The sequence below is a fragment of the Pavona decussata genome, unplaced genomic scaffold, assembly GCF_977016875.1.
Source record: "Pavona decussata unplaced genomic scaffold, jaPavDecu1.1 SCAFFOLD_9, whole genome shotgun sequence".
In the NCBI taxonomy this organism is placed as follows: domain Eukaryota; kingdom Metazoa; phylum Cnidaria; class Anthozoa; order Scleractinia; family Agariciidae; genus Pavona; species Pavona decussata.
Window position 1 is genome coordinate 1366084 of NW_028145432.1, and position 21454 is coordinate 1387537.

A 21454-nucleotide genomic window follows, 5' to 3' on the forward strand; every position below is an offset into this window, starting at 1 on the left:
AGGATGGCACTCCCCAGACCTTGGTGGAGACGCTGGACTTTTCTGTCCTAGTATTTTACCCTACAATTGCTATAGCAGTCAAGAGGCTACATGTGCTGCAGAGCGGTGCTTTAGTAGCATGAAAAAACTTCGGAGTGCTATGTCAGATGCGAAGTTGTCCTCGCTATCCGTAATACATATTCACAAACACAAGGAAATAGACCTGAATTAGGTCATTCCTGTCTTTGCTGGAAGGAAAGACAGACGGTTAGCTTTGTGTTTGTAACAGTAAACCGTTATATCCCTTTTTTCTTTATGAAAGCTAAAGTATCTATGGTTATATTAATTTGCAGTGCCTCAGTTTTTATGCTCATGGCGATGGAGATCTATAGACATGTAAACTTTGATTGTTTTTGTAGATTTATACTGAGTAAGCGCGTACTTAATGCTGCTTAAAAACAATGTGACCCACAGCGGTAAGAAGTGCTCATTTGTGAATAAAACCCTGAGATACCGCTAGCTTGTTGGCTTAACGAATGAATGAATTAAGGGATCGAAGCACTTCAATGAACCCAAGGAAGCAGCAAAGAAGTTAACGGCGCAGTTGCCATTTCATATCACGCTTACACTTACGGCATATTAAACCTCACCATCCTGACGATAAAGAAAATTTATTCATTAAAAATTGAGAGGTTTGGGGGGGGGGGGATTTAGAAAATTGTGCTTACCTCTGGAAAAATCCTGGCTACGCCCCTGCGTAGAAAATCGCAGGAACGGGCATACTTAGCGAATGCCGGCGAATTTAATGCCGGCTGACACGCCAGATATCGGTGATTTTAAACGCTGATCGCAGCGATCGGCGAAAATCGCAATCGCTGCAACGGGCACACCTGCCAATTTTCGCCGATCGCGGCGATCGACGTATAAAATCGCCAGGTGCGTCGCTGGCTTTAGGCTTGTATGCTGTTGACAAAGGGGGAGTCACAGGCACCCCAGGACCCCCCCCCCCGCGCTGTTCCTTGACCGATCTCAAGCGATCCCATGCGGACATTGCCGATTGTTATCTCAAAAAGATAAAGAAGCTCAGATTCAATGAACCAAATCGTTTCAAGAAAGAAGGAAACGAGGACCAGTACGGGTTTAATATTAAAGTTGTCGACGCCATTGAAGAAGCTAAAGAAACATGTTCCTCCCATCAGTTTGACACACTCCACGCTACCCTCGAGAAAGGTAAGAAAATTTTGTCAGAGAGACAGAAACACATTCTTTTGGCCGACATTTCTGAATTTTGGTTGGCGGTTAATACGACAATATAAACGGAATAAACGGAGAAAAAGATTATTCAAACAGGAACTACAGCGGGTACCCAAGCCAAAAAGAGCTAGGCGCGAAACAAGTCAAAGTTTGAGGTCAAAAGAAATGAGCCTTCCGAATTAACGCCACTTGCAGCCGTCGCTACTTCCAGCAAATTTTACAGCAATGCTGCTAGACCTATACCAACACTTAAGACCAGGGTTCAAACCAAAGCAGGTTCTTGTTTTGCCTGTAACAAGCCAGGACATTTGAGAGCTCAATGCCCTCTCAATTAGTTCCAGTCTAGTCAATGACTAGCTCGTGATCAAGAAAATGTCTAAAGTGTTGTCGATTCAATTTTTGTTTCTAATCATTTAAGTAACATTTGCTATGACGATATTTCAGATTCAAATAATTTAGATTCCGCAGCTGTTTAACTGTGAGTTTACATCAGGTCAATCAATTATCCCTTTGCTTTGTGGTCGCTTGGCCTTACGTTATAGTGGATTGCTGAAACTAGGCGCTTCAGGCTTCTTTTTAACCGTTATGCGCTACCGTTATAAAATCTCGTTTTTGTCTCTCCCGCCTTCCAAAGTTAATTCTAAAATACTTATGCCCTTTAAGTCATTTTGTTTCAGAGGCTATAACTGTAAGTCGAGATTGTATGGGACGGTCGATCGATCAACAAATGAATGGATCTTAGGGGAAGCGTATGTAGCATCCCCCGCAGATTTTGCAGGGGCGAATAACATCATCACCTACTTGGCAAAGGAGAGAAAGCCTGGGAACGAGGTCATCGAACGTACTCCTAATCTTTGATAATTGCCCGTGTGTTAAAAACTAAGTGTGTTGAGCTTTTGGATCATCAGCCTTCGGTTCGTGGTCGTTTGACCTTATGTTATGATGAATGGGTGAAATTAGCTCATCAGGCTTCTTTTAAGCGTTGTGCAGGATGGTTATATATTCTCGTTTGTGGCTCTCCCGCCTTCCAAAGTTAGTTCTAAAATACTTTTGAGCGTTAAGAAGGTCATTTTGTTTTAGAGGCTATCTCAAATTTGTTAATAACTAAGTGTGTTGAGCTTTTGGCCCATCAGCCTGATATAGTTAACCCAGTTTCCGTTACCATCCAGTCTTTAGGCAAGAAGAGATTGATTCTTGATTTGAGGCATGTAAATGTGTCTGTCTTTAAAGTGTATATGACACAAAAAACATTTTCTCGGCTTTTGGAAACGATTCTGCGTCGAATTCTGTTAGCGTTTAGGCAAAGCCTCCTTTTCAACTGTTAGCTTTTACAAGCGGAAAAACAACAACAATTCCTAAAGATTAATATTCATACAGGAAGCTGAATGTTCTTACTTTATATTCGAATACCAATTTCACACGGGTGTTGAGATAGAGGACGAGCAGAGGCATAACTCGGGGTAAACAAAGAGGGACAGCGTCTCATTATTTGTGAACTTGTTAGAAGAGCTATTAAATGTTAATTTTGTAAATACATGTTCACAGAGATCTTTGGTTCTTGTCATTTGTTGGTAATAACGGGAATAATTTCCATCCAAGAACCAACATTGATTTGAAGTTGATTTATCGTCTGTCTTCGGGAATTTACTAACCGGTAATGAATCTTTTAAGATTAAAAAAAAAGCTGCATCAGAATTTTAAACAGACCGCAACAGATGAAACTGGCTACAACTGCAGTCAGATGTCAAAAGGTAGTACCAAAATAATTAATCAACTAGTCGAGTTTAGAAATGTCTGACGAAATTTATAAGATCGTGTCTTATTTACATTGAAGACCACGCGCTTGTCGCGCGTTGCAGCATCACGCCGAATTTAACAAAGACCACGGAATTACCTGTCCTATTTTTCAAATGATATAATCTGTTTGACTTCCTCTTGAGTTATATCTCACTCTGAGACAGATCCCTAAAAACCATGAGTGCCGTTTGAAGCTACAGAAAAAGCTTCAAGCCGAAAAACACCGAGTAGCAGACTAGCAGACCTTGAATCGCTTTAACTACAATCACTTTGATGCTTTTGTCCCAAACTGCTGGTTCAGAAGAAGTTTAGGTATTTTTCCTCCACATCTCTTGTAAAAAATCAGTACTTATTAGGCGCTCCACCTCCAAAAGAACGACTGCATGCTCTGTGAAGTGGCTTTACTCCGCCACCATTTTTGTTTTGTTATCAAATAAAGTGACGTCACATACGCTTATCACGTTATGTTTTGGCCGCGCTTGGCAGCCACACTTTTGGAGTCAAAATAGTACTGTTTCGAACGGGAAATGACGGCGTTTGGAAAAGTTCGTGTAAGTTTTAAGTTTAGAATCATGATCGGTTTTTGTATATATAAAACTGCAGTAGCTTTAAAGTAAGTCAACAATCCGCAAAGCGGTTAACATAATGAAGTTTGTGGTGCCACGAGGACAAGTACTGTTGGCTTTTATAGGATTATTGTGTTAGCAAATAGCAGAAAGCATAAAAATGGAGCACTTAATTGACAGTATCCCTTCCACGGGTGAATGTGCATAAATGTAAATACGGTAAACAATTCCCTTAAAAATGAAATGTTACGCTAAGCAACAATAAAAAGCTAAATCCTTGTGCAAAGCTGGATGCAAAAGATACGAACATTTCAACATGGTAACAGCACCTGACTATCGTGTTCATAAGTACGTATCTTATATCCTGTTTCAGTACGTTAGGTCGATCATCAGGTTTTAGCGAACAAACACTTTCCAGAAATCACCAGTCGACGCAGTAGCTGTCTTCTTATTATCATCGCAGAGAACAATACCAGTGGAAGTAAGCCTCCAATGATATAAGCCAACCGCATAAGCAGGGTACACGTACAGCCTCTCCTCATCCTTGCTATGACCCCATTTACCAACCCTATACGCACCACTTTCCCAGCCCCATTTTTTGCAGACTCCAGCTAACTTGGAATTGTCGTTTTGCATTCTCAGAAATGATCCACACGAGGCGGGCATGACATTCGTCTGACTGCTGAAACACTGGACTACAGCTTCACCAGACCTGTTAGCAGCTGTAGTCACGTGGAACATACGCTCCAGCTGTTTACTGCAGTGGAATCTGATCTGAGTAAATGACATGTGTGTTATCAGCTCTTTCATGGCGGTTTTGGTGAGAACCATCTGATCACTGCTTATCCCGCGGTAGGAAGTCTTAACAGGTAGCTCAGATGGAGGAGTGGAGCTCTGCAGTACGATGTTGGAGATGAGAAGCCACCCCCCTGAAATCAGTCATTATAAAGCCTCGATTATTGGTGCTGTATGAATATAAACCTAAGATTAATGTACTTTGGAGATGAATTCTTGCCCTTAAACTTAAACTAAAATTTAAATCATCTTGAAGGTCTGTTTCTGAAGAATTGCGCGTCATCCCGGTGGAATAGTTCCTATTTACTACGGTGCTCTATAAACACCTCAGAAACAATGAGTAAATGGTTTCACTTTTTAATAGCGGCAAAGATAAAGGAAGGAAGGAAGGTAGGTAGGTAGGTAGGACTCATTCAGGCATGGGTACCCTGTGGGCCAACACGACCGCGCATGCGCACACCGTTGTTTTGTGTCGTTTGCATGGAGAAGATTGTACTCACTAGTCTTCATTGTTTTCGTCGTATTTTTGTATTTTAATCGGTAAGTCGCACCCATCATTTCGTTATCCGTCCATAATCATTTAGTTTAGATATTATACTTTCTTTTGCATAGGTTTTTGTGGCCATTCTTAGTATTTTTAGTTCCATTTCGTACAGTTTTGTTCATCTGTGGCCGTGAACTCGCGCCATGTGACTGTAGCGTTTCGCCTCAGTTTAGCCTTTTGTCATCGTTTCCTTTTGTGATTTCGTATGTAATTAATTTGTAATTTCCATAAGCTTACATAGTTTGTATTTCTTTTAGTGTCTCTAAGATGTTCCGCCGTCAGGGTGAGCTTATTTTGTTGCTTTATTGCTTCATTTTGTGCATTCGGTTTCTGTCTTCATGACTATACAAGGTTCTTGTATCATGACATTTTGTCTATCTTTAGTATATTATTGGATCCAGAGCAGCCTTCGTGTCTCCTGCTTCTAGTTTTAGTCACTAGCATTGTGTACAAACCTTGCATTTAATTTCATGTATTTTCTGAAGATTAATTTATGTAATTTTGTATTAGGTTCTGCTGTATTTCGAAGTTCATGAAAAAAACCCGTGTCACAGAAGGAAGGAAGGAAGGAAGGAAGGAAGGAAGGAAGGAAGGAAGGAAGGAAGGAAGGAAGGAAGGAAGGAAGGAAGGAAGGAAGGAAGGAAGGAAGGAAGGGAGGAATGGATGGAGGGAGTAATGGAGGAAGGAGGATAGAAAGAGGATATGCGTGGAAAACTACATGTCCCAAAAAAATGGGTTGAACACTCTTTGAGAAGCACCGATCACAGAGTTTAGTGGAACGTGACAGATGACTACTGTACTGACGTTTTTTTCATGCATGAAACGTTTTCACCGGCTAGAATTTAACCAAAAAGATTAGATCTGTCTATGCCACCAATCGATGGATTGATTGATCAGCCGACCAATCATTGTCAATTACTCGGTCAACGTGTTAATGAAGTGAGGGAGGGAGGGAAGCAGAAGGAAGGAAGCAAGGAAGGACGGACGGACGGACGGAAGGAAGGAAGGAAGGAAGGAAGGAAGGAAGGAAGGAAGGAAGGAAGGAAGGAAGGAAGGAAGGAAGGAAGGAAGGAAGGAAGGAAGGAATGGAGGAAGGGAGGAATGGATGGAGGGAGTAATGGAGGAAGGTAGGAAGGAAGGAAGGAAGGAAGGAAGGAAGGAAGGAAGGAAGGAAGGAAGGAAGGAAGGAAGGAAGGAAGGAATGGAGGAAGAGAGGGGTGGAGGAAGGGGGAAGGAAGGAATGAATGAAGGAACGAAGGAACAAAGGAGATAGGTAGACGTCTTTCCAATTCCTCTTGTAACAGTCGAAACCTTACCTCCGTCAGTCGTCATGTCACAATAACCTTTTAAAGGGTTTCCACTCTTGTCAGGCTCGATCCAGTACATCCCGTCTCCTTTAGAGTATCCAAAATCCCGAATGTCTTTGCAAGAATGGGGCTTTGCTACAAAGAAAATTAAATACTCTTGTAAGTGCTTTTCCAAAACAGATTTACATTGAGAATGATGTGTTATTCATTCACCAGGCTTTAAATATACCATCTCATTTATTTCAGATTTACAATTGTTACGGAGGCTTAAACGGTTAACGCAGAATAAAAACAATCCCAATTTAAAAACGTTACTCACAAACACGAGCTTTGCAATGTTTTCCTTTGTATCCTGGGTAACATTCGCCACTCCTTCTTTGTTTTTTCATGTCATGAGACACAACGACGCCGGAAGCCTAAGTTACGCAAAGGAAATGATAAATACTTAGTAAATAAACTCCTTCAAGAGGCTGGGGAGTATCGGAAGATACTATCCAAGGCTGAATGATTGTCCGCGTAACGCTTGCAGCGACTAGCACCAAACTGTGAACGAGAAAACGATCTCCAAGATTTGTCGCGGCAAAGTGTAGGGACTATTTTACAGGTCGTTTCGAGGGTAGCATGCAAAGTAACACGGAAAACCAAAGTTGACGATTAACGGCGATTTATTGCAGCAATGCAAAATAACAACGAAATTCACAATCAAATCCACACACTATGATTAGATTTGAACAGTTAAGACCTAAAACTTTGAAGTTCTTTGTTTATCTTTTCTTGCCGAAAAAATCGGCCCCGGAAGACATCGTCTGGTAACTGCCGTTTGATTTTGTACCACGTGATGTGTTTCATTGATAGGTTATAACTTGAAAAATTTAGTATACCCGTAAGCGTGCTGATGGCCTAAGCAAACCTTACCTGTTTCTTACTTTGCAAAACATGTTCGGCCGAGAAAATGGCGAAACTAACACCTTACCCCTTTTGTTACAGCGGGTTTTGGGACAGAAAGGAATCTACTTTTTTTCAAAGTTCGGGTGTGCCATCCAAACACAGATTCGTATCGAGAACTAGTAGTAGTAGTAGTAGTAGTAGTAGTAGTAGTAGTAGTAGTAGTAGTAGTAGTAGTAGTAGCAGTAGTAGTAGTGCTATTTCCCTTTCCCGGGCTTTCACTGTGTTGTTGTTTTCACTGGAAATGTTGTAAAAGAAAATTGGTTCATGCATTTAGTTGTACGGCACGAGCAACTCTTGGGCACATTCAATAAAACATTCCATAAACACCCAAAAGGGTAAAAAAAAATTAACATGAATAATTTTAAAAAAATTAATTAAATTATAGCGGGGCTCCGGGTGCCGAAGGAGAGAGAATTGGGTAACCCGTGAATGCGAGAAATTTTGGTTTGGTTATGATGTCACTTCAGTCCGTCCATCCGTACGTATGTCCATACGCAATCCCACGATGCTAATGCACCCGTGTTTGTTCGGCGGGAAGTTGCATGGTTAGCTGCGTTTAAGGAAAACAACAAAGATGCTAAAGAACATAAATACGAAGTCAATTTATATGTATTCGTTGGATATGTCGACAAACGTGGAAAGAATTGAAGAGAAAAGAGGGAGAGAAAGAAAGCAAAAAAGTGGAGACGATTAAGCAAGTTCAACGTGAAAGACAGCGATGGATGACAAGAGCAGGCCGGCCGTAAAAGTAAGTTTAGAGAAGCCTCACATTTGCCAATATAACGCGTTCGTGATCAGTTACGGTAACTTTCAGAACTTAAAAATAGCTTTACACAGACACTTTAATCGCTTTCGATACCACCTACATTCGAGGAGAAGTTAATTTTTGAAAATTTTATTTCGTGGCCGTGTTTCTTTCATTCGCACCGCACGGCTCTCGTGTGTTTCTATACACCCACAAGTTTCAAAGCTCTGAAAAAATCCTACCAAACACCAAAGAGTATTTTTCTGTATTTGCCTTTTCTAGACGTTTATTTAGAGACTAGAATTATTACTATAGGAGTAGAATTGACACAGATTTGAATTTCCAAACATTTTTCCCCGCTAACTTGCTCTCGCAAAAAATCTTGCTATGTTTACGTGTAATTCGACGGCCGTTTACAGATCATTTGTACACGAAAATGCTTTCTCCTAGGCAACAATCGATAATTTTTCTTTACGTTACGTGTTTCAAGCTTTACACAGATACTTTAATCGTTTAATTCTCGATATCACCGATATTCTGGTAGAAATTAATTTTTGATCATTTTGTTTCGTGGCCGTGTTTTGTCATTCGCACTGCACGTCTCTCATGTGTTTGTAAACAACAACAAGTTTAAAAGCTCTGCTTCAATCGTTCCCATATTACCAGTATTCGTAGATAAATTTTGTTTTTGTATAGTTTGTTTTGGAGCCGTGTACATGCAATACATTTGCACCGCTCTGCTCCCATGTACTTGGACTGTTGGACTGTATAAATACGCACAAGTTTTAAGCGCTCAAATAATTTCGGGCCACAACCAAGAGTTATTTTTTCCGGTCTTAAAGTTTTTGTAAAGCCAGAATTATTTAAGTAGGAGCAATATTGACTGAGTTATGATTTTTCAAAAATTTTTATCAGTCCGAGCGCCAAATATGTCAGGGAACCCTGTTAAGAGCGTCTGCCTGAGAGAGTGGGGCAGGCTTGGAAAGAGAATGGAATTTATGGTTTCGTTCCGTACGCAATGCAGTTACGTTTCTTTTAAGAATATCTTAAAACAGACCTTGCTTCTTAAAATTTGAATGCAAATGTTAGTTGGTGGCCTTGAATTTAATTGCAATAAACTTAGATAATGCTAGGTCATTTTGTATCTACTGGTACATAGTGTGTTGACCATCCGTCTAGTGGTACGCAAAGAGGAATGTCACCGGAAGTGGCTTCATCAGTATCTTCTAAGCTTAGCTGTAAAGTGAAAAAAGATTAACCTTAGTATTTTCCTCTTGATTGTCATATAGTTAGGGATACACCTCATGATTATGTTGGACTGAATAATCTTACTTCAAAAGTGGGCATCAAAGGTAATTGGGCTTAAAGTTGGGGTATTTCCGGTTTGTCATTATATGCCGATAAGAGCCACAACTTTAAATTATTGACGTGTGCAACAGAAACATTCCTGTGGGTCATAAGTTTTGCTAAAGCAAGTACAAGAGTTGAGCTAGCAATAAATGACTCTTGGTTTGACTGAATTATTTTCTAGCATTGTAAGCGAAGTAAGAGAAGTGATCAAAATTAAGCTGAAAATCAGCCTCAGGGGACCCTCAAAAAGGCCGTTACCAAGAACTCAGCCCAAATAAGGTCAATGAAGCTGAAACTATGGTATATTGCACAAGTCCTCACGTTAACTTTGGGTGCTAATTTTGAGCAAAATTCGGCCGACCCTTATTTCCAAGCCTGCCCCACTCTCTCAGGCAGACGCTCTTAAAAAACCACGGCGGCAGCGACAACGCTGCTAAATGGACAATGAACAAAACCAATCGCTCTGCACATTCATTTTAAATTTTCGGTACATTTCTTTGCCGTCCTTCACAAAACAACAACATGAAATGACCTAATTCAAGGTTTTGTGGAGAACATGAGCAAACGACGGTGAATTTTTCTCTCTCTCTCTCTCTCTCTCTCTCTCTCTCTCTCTCTCTCTCTCTCTCTCTCTCTCTCTCTCTCTCTCTCTCTCTCTCTCTCTCTCTCTCTCTCTCTCTCTCTCTCTCTCTCTCTCTCTCTCTCTCTCTCTCTCTCTCTCTCTCTCTCTCTCTCTCTCTCTCTCTCTCTCTCTCTCTCTCTCTCTCTCTCTCTCTCTCTCTCTAACGCTTCCGTGGGGCTATGGCAGGTACCTTAAACATCCTTCAAAGTATAAAATGTCAAAAGATATCGTAGAAACAGGAAGCATTTTTAAAATCATGAATTGATCCTAGGATGAGTGTAAAAAAAAAAAAGGTTTCCAGACTGATTAGTGTTGTTTAAATTGAATTTTACCCAAAACATTATAAGGCAAACGACGTCATGAAAATTAATTACAAACGTTATAAGAAAAGAGTTCAATGTTATGTTGAGAATCAATTGTATCTCCAGTTCACTTGTATTCTTCCTATTACCATGCATTCACATATCTAAAAGAAGGAAATATAAAACTGAACCAGGGATAAAATTGAACTTTAAGACAGCTATATAAACCAAACAAAGCACAGCAACAATAACAAAAACAAAGAAATAAATTCAAAATTCCACTGCTTGAACGCACGCGAACAGAAGATGGTAATGTGTGTCTGTTTCGTCGTAATGTTCTTTCCACAATGCAAAATCAAAATAGGTTTTTCCTTTTCCCTTTAAGATCAACTGGAAGAAAGTCTTACATAACTGAGTATCTTGCATCTTTAACGATTCAAAGCAAAACCAAAATATATTTTTAGTCAGCTTCACAAATAGCTATTTTGCTTTGCAAATATTCTTCAATCGTTTCGATAGGAAAAATATTCCTGGAGAAAATAATTTTTAAACATTTTGTTTCGGGGCAATTTCGTTCGCACCGCACGGTTCTCATGCAGTTGTAAACACACACAACTTTTAATTAAGCTCTTAAAGATCCCTGTCAAGAAACAAAGAGTGGTTTCCCCGGGTTCCCTTTTTGTTGACGTTTATTTAGATTTCAGTAGGAGCAACATTGACTGAGTTATAAATTTTAAATGATTCTTTTGGGACACGACGCTGCTCTCGAACTTTGCTCTTCTAAGAGAATTCCGCACAAAGATGAAGTGATGATAGGAAGACGACCATCGAGTACGTGAGAGTAAAATACGCTCTGTCTCGATTAATTAGCATCCATTAATTTTGCCCTCAGTGCCCTCTGTCTCAATTAATCAGCATTCTGGAATTCTGCCCTCAGTGTTATAAAGATTGTAATTCTTATTGTTGATAAGCAGTTTGCTGCCAATGCACTAAAAATAAATATAACTAAAGAAAGGATGAAGAATTTTGTAAGGTTGTTATTTTCATAGGAAAGGGAGACTTATATAATGCTATTAAAAAAGTAATTGTGGAGCTACGCTTTTAGGCTTGCCTAAATTTATATATTAAGAGAATAATGATCATTCCTAGTCATTGCTCTTCGCCTGCATTTAGAGTCGCAATTATAGATGACGATAAAAAAAGGAATCGAACGAACGTGTAATTAACTGTCAGCTGTTCTAAACAGCCAACAAACTATTTATCTGAACAATTATATCACCCCATTTTCCAATACTGACGAAAATAAAAACTCCGATTTGCTTTGAACTTCTGTCTACGCGAAAATTCGATGAATAAACATTCAACTTACCTTAACTGCGCCATAATAGCTAGATCTTTTCTTCCTTCGAAAATCACGCGGTTTGATGTGCCGTGTTTTGCTGTTCAGTTCACAAATGTGTCTTCCACTGTCAGCGCCAGGATGAACATTAAATGACTTGCAGGAGTCATTTCCAAGGCATTTTAGTTGGCATTCAAACTCGTCGGAAACTACAACTGCACCCATGACATGATCAACTAAAACATGGTCTGAAACGAAAACAACATCCAAGAATTGTTTAATGAAAACACTTTAATAAACGAACTAAGTAAATTTTTTTCTTGTAGTTGTTTCTAAAAATCGACGTAGACGGTTTGTTAGCTTTTGTCAAATGACACGAAAAAGCGCGAATTCTTCATCATTAAAAAAACGTGGAGAAGTGGCATAAGTGAATAGTTTAAACAAAACATGTATTAAGGCATTTTTAAGCTATATAACGCTCATAGTTTTACTCTCAGGAAAGCGAAAATAAACGTACAGTAAGAGAATTAGAAAATGACCCTGTCTAGTGGGATTCAACAAAGGAGAAAAGAAAATCATGCCTGTTCGTAAACGTTTAATTACCGAATTGACTTTCGAAAGCGCTTCCTGAGAAGTCTGTTTGTCACCACAAATACAACTCCTAACAACACATCGAGAATTAGAAAGGTCAACCGAGTCGATCCCACAACTGAGGCCATGGAGAAGGCTGTTTTGTGTTAGCCTCTGAGTCAGTCTTAGCTCTAGCTACATGTTTTGGAGTTGAACAATACTTAATTTGTTCGGGATTTTTTCTGGCGTTCAATTAATGCTCATAATTCATTTATTACCAGTGTAAATATTGGTTAGTCACTGAAATATCAAACCTGACCCGCCTGTTCCCTACGCCCCATTATATATGGAAATTCTGGCGTTTGAGTGAAATGAAATATTTCTGACGTATCAGAGCAGTGGGAACTGGGGGCAGTTCAGTTGAAGTATAGCATGTGTTACGGGACAGATTTTAGGAATACAAGGATAGGTGTCCAACTTGTTTTATTCGGGTCAAGAGTTGTCGTTCTCAAAGCTCAGGATCAAGTCATCCATTACTGGTTATGGTTTACTGACAAAGCAACTCCATTTATGTTGAACGTTAAATTTAACTGGTCTTTCCTAAAGTTAAACAATATTGTTCCGCGAAAAGTAGGTGTCTTCAGCTGCCATGAGCCGAAAAGCCAAAAGAATAAGAAATTATATTTCTTTGTTCGTGCAAAAATTTGGAAAACATGGACTGGGACTGGACACTATGTAGTAAAGACGTGTCTTGTGAGCTCCGTGCCGAGCAAACGTATTTTCGACTTAGAATTAGCCTTACTCGTTACCACTCGTGCTGTATGTCTGGTGTACGACTTAGATCAGGAAAAAGAACAGGCAAAGCAGGAATTGTTGAGCGGAAACCAAAAGAAAAGTCAAAGGTAACGAAGGAAGAGTCGACCATGAACGACGCCATTCTTGAAGAGCTCAAATCCCTTCGAAGTGACCTTACAAAACAAATGCAAATAATTAGTGACGAACTCGCAACTTTTAAAAACACCATCGATGCCCGACTTGCGAAGATTGAAAACGTCTTTTCAAAAATTGATGAAATCGACCAGTTGAAGCCGAAAGTAGAGAAGCTCGAAGAAGATGTTGGCGGCTTGAATACAACGCTAAATGAAACAGAGAAGTCTCTTCAAGAATGTAGCATGAAGTTGAAGAAAAGAGTAGAACGCTTGGAAAGATATTCACGAGATTTTGATATTCGGGTGCTGGGTGTGGCTGAAGAGGATGGCGAAAATTGCTTTACGATAATACAGAATTACTTTACTCTTCTTGGGTTCCAAGATGACATCGGCGAAATAGAAAACGTACACAGTACCGGCAAGAAACAAGATGGCAAACCGAGACAAATCATTGCTAAACTCTATAGCAGACCTTTCCCGCCTTGATTGGGATCGCCACCTTGTCGTGGTGAGGCGGCTTGCGTGCTCCAGTGACCCCTAGAGCTATGTTGGCTGGAGTCTTGTACTCCTGGCAGGGACACCCATGCCAAACAGGTCAAAGGGTAGGGGCCAGACAAAGAGTGATCCCACTGGCCCTCCAGGTTGTGGGTTGGGCAGAGGGCTGATAACCCTCTCCCGTAAAAAAAACAATTATTACAGAAACCAGAAGCGGAGTGAATTCACTATTTCAAAGGGGAACTGTGGCAGTACCTCATCGGAGAGAGTTAATGACGCACGGGAGCAAAAGCCAGCAGGACGCCTCCGGGCTGATCAAGCCACTGATACACCCTAAATACACCATGAAGATAGGCAACTGGAACGTAAGGACGCTTTACAGGAGTGGCAACATTGCACAGGCGGCGAGAGAAATGACAAAGAGAGGTATAGACGTAATGGGCATCAGTGAAACACACTGGACAGGACAAGGAACAATGCGACTTGCAGAGGGTGAAACCATCATTTACTCCGGAAGAGATGATGACAACCATAGAGAGGGAGTCGGCATACTGATGTCAAAACATGCAGCACAATCTCTGATGGAATGGACTCCGATCAGCGAAAGGGTTATTCAAGCCAGATTTTATTCCAAATACATAAAACTTACGATCATACATGTATATGCACCCACTGAAGATACAGATGAGCAGATAAAAGATGAGTTCTATGGGAGGCTACAGGATGTGCTAGACAGTGTCAATGAGCATGATATGTTAATTGTCACGGGGGACATGAATGCTAAGGTTGGAAACGACAACTGGGCGTATGAAAGTGTGATGGGTAAACATGGACTGGGGCAAAGAAATGATAATGGAGAAAGGCTTTGCGATATGTGTGATATGAATGAACTAGTTATAACAGGGACATTGTTTCCTCATAAGACCATCCACAAAGTAACGTGGGTTTCCCCCGATGGGAATACCATGAACCAGATAGACCATGTATTAATCAGCAGGCGATTTAGGAATTCGGTGAAAGATACGAGAGTATACAGGTCTGCAGATATCGGAAGCGACCACCATCTTGTATGTACAGTAGTCAAGTTGAGATTGAGTAAACAAACAGCAGGGAAGAAAAGATGTAGAGTCAAATACGATACAGCAAGGTTGAGGAATGAAGAGGTGTTACGGCGGTTTAACGTTGCCTTGCAAAATAGGTACCAAGTCCTGGAGAACGAGGAAACAGCAGTTGAAGAAAGCGAAGAAGTGGAACAAGACTTTGAGGTGATGAAGAAGGCATATACAGAGGTGGCGGAATCAGTCTTAGGTAGACCTCGGAAGAAGAAGAAGCCGTGGATAAGTGAGGAGTCATGGAGCCTCATAAACCAAAGAGAGGAAATTAATAGGAAGATCCTGGGAACACGGTCAGAAAGGGTCAAGAAGCAGCTTAGGGCCAAGTATGCAGAAAAGAACAGGGAAGTGAAGAGAAGCATAAAGACAGACAGAAAGAAATGGATGGAGAAGATCACTTGTGAGGCGGAGGAGGCTGCAGGAAACCAACACATGAAGACACTATACGGGCTCACCAAGATATTATGCAATGAAAAACCTAAGCAAAGCACAGCAGTGTTTGATAAAAATGGAAACCTTCTCAATAAAAAAGGCGAAGTACAGGCACGATGGACGGAGCACGTTAAAGAAGTACTCAATAGAGACCAACCAGAAAACCCAGTCTTAAGTGATGAGGTATATGAATTAGAACTAAATGACGTCATTGAAGAGATCTCAATCAGTGAACCAACTTTAGGTGAAGTCAAACAAGCTATAAAAAGATTGAAGAATGGGAAAGCGCCAGGAACTGACTCTATCACGGCCGAACTATTGAAAGCAAACATAGAGTTTTCAGCAACAAAAATCCATCAGTTGTTAGGAAAAGTATGGACGTCTGAGAAGATCCCCCAACCCTGGAAGCAAGGGCTAATTATCAAGTTGCCGAAGAAAGGGAATCTCAAAGAATGCAAAAATTCGAGAGGAACAACCTTACTGTCCGTTGTGGGGAAGGTACTCGGTAGAATCATCATAGAGCGAGTGAGAAATGGAGTGGATAGAAGGCTGAGGAAGGAACAGGCAGGTTATAGAAAGGGGAGGGGTACAACAGACCAGATCTTCATCCTGCGGAACATTATTGAGCAAGTCAGCGAATGGCAGGCAACCCTGTACCTGAACTTCGTAGACTTTGAGAAGGCTTTTGATTCTATCCACCGAGAAAGCCTGTGGGTAATAATGGCTAAGTATGGAATCCCGGAGAAGATCGTGAAAATGGTAAGAGTATTTTATGACGACTTCAAGTGTGCTGTAGAAGATCAGGGGGAAACATGTGAGTGGTTTGACATAAAAACTGGGGTAAAACAAGGATGCAATATGTCGGGATTCTTGTTCTTGATTGTTATGGATTGGGTAATGCGAAGAGCGGTTGGCAGTGGTGAAAACGGTATTAGGTGGAAGTTTACTTCAAAACTGGACGACTTGGACTTTGCGGACGATATAGCTCTGCTTTCATCTACCAAGCAGCAGATTCAGGATAAAACGACAAGGCTGGACGAAGAGGCCAGACGAGTGGGACTCAAAATCAACGGAGAAAAGACAAAAACGATGAGGATCAATGCAAGGAACCAAGAAAACATCATAATAAATGGGCAGGATATTGAAGATGTCGAAGAGTTTGTGTACTTGGGGGCGAAAGTTTGTAAAGAGGGAGGTGGTATGAAGGACTTGAAGAACAGGTTATCGAAAGCCAGAGGTGCCTTTAACAAACTAAAGAAGATCTGGATCTCTAATAACATCTCGAGGAAAACAAAACTGAGGCTGTATAAAACACTAGTAGTGCCAGTGTTACTCTATGGATCTGAGACATGGAAGATGAACAAAGGAGATGATAAAGCAGTGAATGTGTTCCATAATAGATGCCTACGTAAGATCTTCCGAATCCGATGGCAAGACCATGTCAGTACCAAAGAGCTACTGGAAAGAGCAAGCATGAAGCCACTGAGTGTGGAAGTGATGTCTCGAAGATGGAAAATGATTGGCCATATTCTTAGGAAAGATCGCAATGATGATTGCAATGTTGCCATGAGCTGGGCACCAGAAGGTAAAAGGAGAAGGGGAAGACCAAAAACCACCTGGAGACGGACAGTGGAGAAAGAAAGGCAAGAAGCAGGTTGGAGATCGTGGGAGGAGGTGCGGACCGCAGCAACCAATAGAGAGGAGCGGAGAAGCTCTGTGAAGGCCCTATGTGCCACGAGGCACGAAAAGGATATATGATGATAGCAGACCTTTCAAGAGAGAATTTCTTCGTGTCGCTAAGAGGCCTGAAAATAAAAAAGCATTGAACGGAATTCGATTTGTGGAAGATTTCACTCCTTATGACTTCGAAACCCGAAAAAAAGCACTCCCAATCATGAAAGAGGCTTTCGACAACAGCAAGAAGGTGTGATTTACAAGAGGAAAGCTTTTCATAGACGGTAAGGCAGTACCTGTTGAATAACTTATTAAATTTGCTTACTTCGGAGCACAACAACGGCAACGCTCTTTACAATTAATACCTGGCGATGAATTCGCTTGTGTTCAGACGGCCTGTGCCAAAAGGCACCGGAGCGAACTTTGTAAGCTCTAGAAAAGTTTTGTTACTCTATTTCTTAGTATTCGCTTTTGTTTTAAGATTAATTCTGTGTGTACTTAATTTTTCGGTTTGGTTTGACAACAAAAGTTTTAATTGTAAGCCTACAACTATTAACATATCTTTACTTCGTGCATACAATATTTACTCTCGATCCGTCCCTCCTTGTAGTCTTAAGTTTATTTTTCTTTGTTTGTAGTTTATCCTGTCACATGGTAGTTGGTAAATTTCTCTCTTTAAATGTAAGAGACATCAGCAACTTCGGTAAAAGAAGGACAATTTTTACTTGGTGTAAAAAACAAAAAGCGGATGTCATTTTTCTGCAGGAAACACATTCCACAAAGGATAATGAGTTATTCTGGAAAAGGGAATGCTTCTATTGTTCGCATGGGGCTAGTAGCTCTCGCGGGGTAGCGATACTAATAAGGAATAATTTTGATTGCACAGTTGAAGAAATAGTCACGGACGTAAATGGTAGATATATTATGCTCAAGGTACTCTTGAAAGGTGAACGGGCTATTTTAGTTAACATATATGGTCCTAATCAAGATAATAGATTAGTTGATTTTTATTATTCGGTTCTCCAAAGTATAAAGACAAATGATTTCGAAACTGAAAACATCATAATGGGTGGGGACTTCAACTGTCCGTTAAACCCTATTGTTGACAAAAAAGGTGGGATTCTTGTCCCCAGACAGTGTGTAATCAATGCCATAGAACATTTACAATGGGAACTTGACTTGCATGATATTTGGCGTATCAAAAATCCCACAAAGCGGAGTTATACTTGGAGTCAATCACAACCTCTAGTTTTGTCTAGATTGGATTACTGGTTTATTTATCAGATAACGTATGTGATATTGATATCATATCCTCAATAAAAACTGACCACTCCGCAATTATTATAGAATTTAAAGATGTCGGCGATACTGTCAAGGGCCCTGGACTTTGGAAATTAAATTGTTCTTTATTAAGAGATTATTTGTATGTTGACGAAATAAATCGTTTGATTCCCACGTGGATACAAGAAGGTAGGGTAGACCTGTCTGATCCGCGTTCAGTATGGGACTGGGTTAAGTATAATATTAAGAAGCATTCGAGAAAATATTCCATGAATAAATGCAAACAAAGACGAGAGAAAAAGCAACAATTAACGAAGACAGAAACAGCGCATTTAGCTTTTCAAAATGACCCATCTGAAGAAAATTTGGTTGCTCTAAGTATCTTGAAAGAAAAGATGGAGAAACTGTACGAAGTAAAAGTTGAAGGTATAATTGTAAGATCCCGAGCACGCTGGCATGAACACGGGGAAACGAACAAGGCTTTCCGAAGAATGTAAACAGTTTGGCGAAGGATTCATCACCTTAGAAGAATGCTCAAAGGTATTAAATTCTTTTACATTAAATAAGGCCCCTGGGAATGATGGATTACCAGTAGAATTTTATCGAACTTTTTGAGACTCAGTCGGAAAACTTTTAGTAGAATGTTTCAATGAGTCTTTTATAAAAGGAGAAATGAGTCCATCACAGAGACAGGCTGTTATTACGCTTATTGAGGAAAAGGATCAAGACCGCTGCGACCTTAAAAACTGGCGACCAATTTCTCTTCTAAATGTTGATGCAAAAATAGCCTCTAAAGTCATTGCGGGAAGACTGAAGCGTGTTCTGCCAGATTTAATCCACGAAAATCAATCAGGATACATTCCGGGTAGAAATATTTGTGATAATATTCGCTCAATCCTTGACATAATGGAATATACAAAAGACAAAAACGAACCTGGTATTTTATTTTTTATTGACTTTGAGAAAGCTTTTGACAGCTTAGAATGGGAGTTTCTTAATAAATGTCTCGAACTATTCAATTTTGGACCGGACTTTATGCAATGGGTGAATATTTTCTACAAGAATATTCAAAGTTGTGTTATGAATAATGGTCTGTGTTCCCATTACTTCAGAATAGAGCGTGGAGTGAGACTAGGAGACCCTCTCTCTTCTTACCTGTTCGTAACAGCGGTTGAAATTTTGGCTATCTCCATAAGAAATAGAGAGAGTATCAAAGGGATCAAAATCAATGGCTTAGAGACTAAACTGTTGCAGTTTGCGGATGATACGACAGCTATTTTATCGAACTTGAACTCTGCTAATGCCCTTTTTAGCTTACTTGAAGATTTTGAGAAAGCCTCTGGTTTAAAACTGAATGTTAAAAAGACTGAAGCAATGTGGATTGGTTCTCTTAGGAGCTGTGAAGATCAACCACTTGGAGTTAAATGGCAAACATGTGTTAAATTCTTAGGAATACATATAACGTATGACGTCAAGCTATTAGTCGAGAAAATTTTAAACAAAGACTGAAGAAAATTAGGAATACGATTAACCTTTGGAAAGTCAGAGGGCTGTCCATCCATGGTAAAGTTACTATTATCAAGGCCTTTTTGCTTTCAAAAATGATCTACCCTAGCTCTGTGCTACCTACTTCGCCCGAAGTTATAAAAGAGCTTAATACTTTGGTGTTTCAATTCTTATGGAATGGAAAAGATAAAGTCACTTGACGTTCTACTTGCGCGCCCTAGATTCTGGTGGTATCAGAATGGTTGATTATGAAAACATGATAAAAGCCCTAAGGTTAAGTTGGTTAAAAAAGATTGTAGATGATGGTTATAATTGCTTCTGGAAACTTTATCTAAGCAATATCTTAAGTAGTCACGGAGGATTGTTTTTACTTTACTGTAACTATGACGTTGATAAATTAAATACCTTACCCGATTTTTATTATGAACTCTTATTATGGTGGTCAGAATTACGAGATGTTGCTGATTGTGATGGTGAATATAAATATATCGTTTGGAACAATAGAGAAATTAAGATAGACGGTAAAAGCGTGTTTTATAAACACCTTTTTTCAAAGGGTATAAAGTATACCGAAGACTTATTGTATGAAAAGACAAATATTGACTCTTTTGATGCTGTCAGAGGAGAAAAGCTTTTAAACTCCAATTTTTTGACGTGGACAGGATTAAGACAGTCTGTTCCTCTGAATCGACAAACACGTCCACCTACTTTCAATGTCGTTCTTGATTGGGAAAATTTTAAATGTCGTGACTACTATCGATTGTTAATAAAGCTCAAGTATGAAGAGCCTAAGAAATGGGCCAAGTTAGGGGAAGAATTTGATTTAGAAGATAATTATATCACTGAAGCATTTTTGCTGCCCATAAGAGTTTCCAGTGAACCCTACTTACGATCTTTTCAATATAAAGTATTGAATTCTATTCTTTTTACCAATGACATCCTTTTTAAAATAGGCTACATTCCAAGCCCTAACTGTTCCTTTTGTCAAGATACCACTGAAACTAGAAACCATATATTGTTTAGTTGTCCCTTTTCACACTCTTTTTGGATGGACGTTGTTGCGAACATTCTAAAGAACATAAGTAGTTGCTGTTGTCTCTTACTGCGTGACGTTATCATAGGAATCTTGAAGGAGGGAATGGATCTAGTTAATTATGTAATAATTTTAGGAAAAACCTATTTATGGAGTTGTAGGCGCAAAGAGATTAAACTGTCTGGAAGCAACTTTAAGAAAATTCTTGAAAATAAATACGAAACTGAAAAATATCTTGCATTTAAATCAAATAGAATTGTTTCTTTTCGCAATAAATGGAAAAACTATGAAGAGTTGCTTTAAAGTGGCTATAACCAATAACTAATTCTTTATTTTTTTAGTTAATTATGGAATATTATCTTGTAAGTAATTTCACAAGTACACACACGCAAAAAAAAAAGAGAAAAGAAAAACCCTTTGTACAACCTTTATAATTTATTGTGCCTTGTGAAACTTACTAGTGAAACTTATGTAGAAGTATTGTTATACAAAAACTGTACACTAATACTCTGTCAAGCTCTCCCTGGGCTTTCTTCTTTCTTTTTTTCTCAGTATTTGAATAATTATTTACAATTAAGGTTGTATGTTAAGCAGGATTGTATATTAAATAAAGAATGTCAAAAAAAAATTTGGAAAACATAAGATATCTGAAAGGTGAACACTTTCACACGCTTTATTATTATTAACAACAGTTATTTACATAAGGTCCATTTCCGCCAGCAAATAGCAGGTGCTAGTCGAGGCGGGCGGAGATAAGGGGTACAGCAGTCAGTGATAAATTAGGTAAATAAATAACATTTACAAAATCAACCACTTGTAACAAGCGAATTGTAAAACTAAACTAATTGTAAAACTAAACTAAATTTTTCTTGAA

General features: G+C 39.6%; 2 protein-coding genes and 1 long non-coding RNA gene across 3 annotated transcripts in view; 1 reads left to right on the plus strand and 2 right to left on the minus strand.

Annotated features, from left to right (window-relative positions):
- Nucleotides 1-21454, plus strand: part of LOC146488443 (retinal homeobox protein Rax-like) — a 205067-nt gene that overhangs the window by 146616 nt on the left and 36997 nt on the right. The gene's annotated exons all lie outside the window — the stretch shown is intronic.
- On the minus strand, nt 3993-6360 carry LOC146488463 (uncharacterized). The gene is made up of 2 exons (XM_085117895.1): nt 6252-6360; nt 3993-4525 (listed from the first exon to the last, which is right to left on the minus strand). Exons 1-2 carry the CDS (start codon nt 6319-6321, stop codon nt 3993-3995), a joined length of 603 nt encoding a protein of 200 aa, XP_084974021.1. The 5' UTR covers nt 6322-6360.
- On the minus strand, nt 6554-11837 carry LOC146488464 (uncharacterized). The gene is made up of 2 exons (XR_014865816.1): nt 11579-11837; nt 6554-6658 (listed from the first exon to the last, which is right to left on the minus strand). It is a non-coding gene; the product is annotated as an uncharacterized LOC146488464 (long non-coding RNA).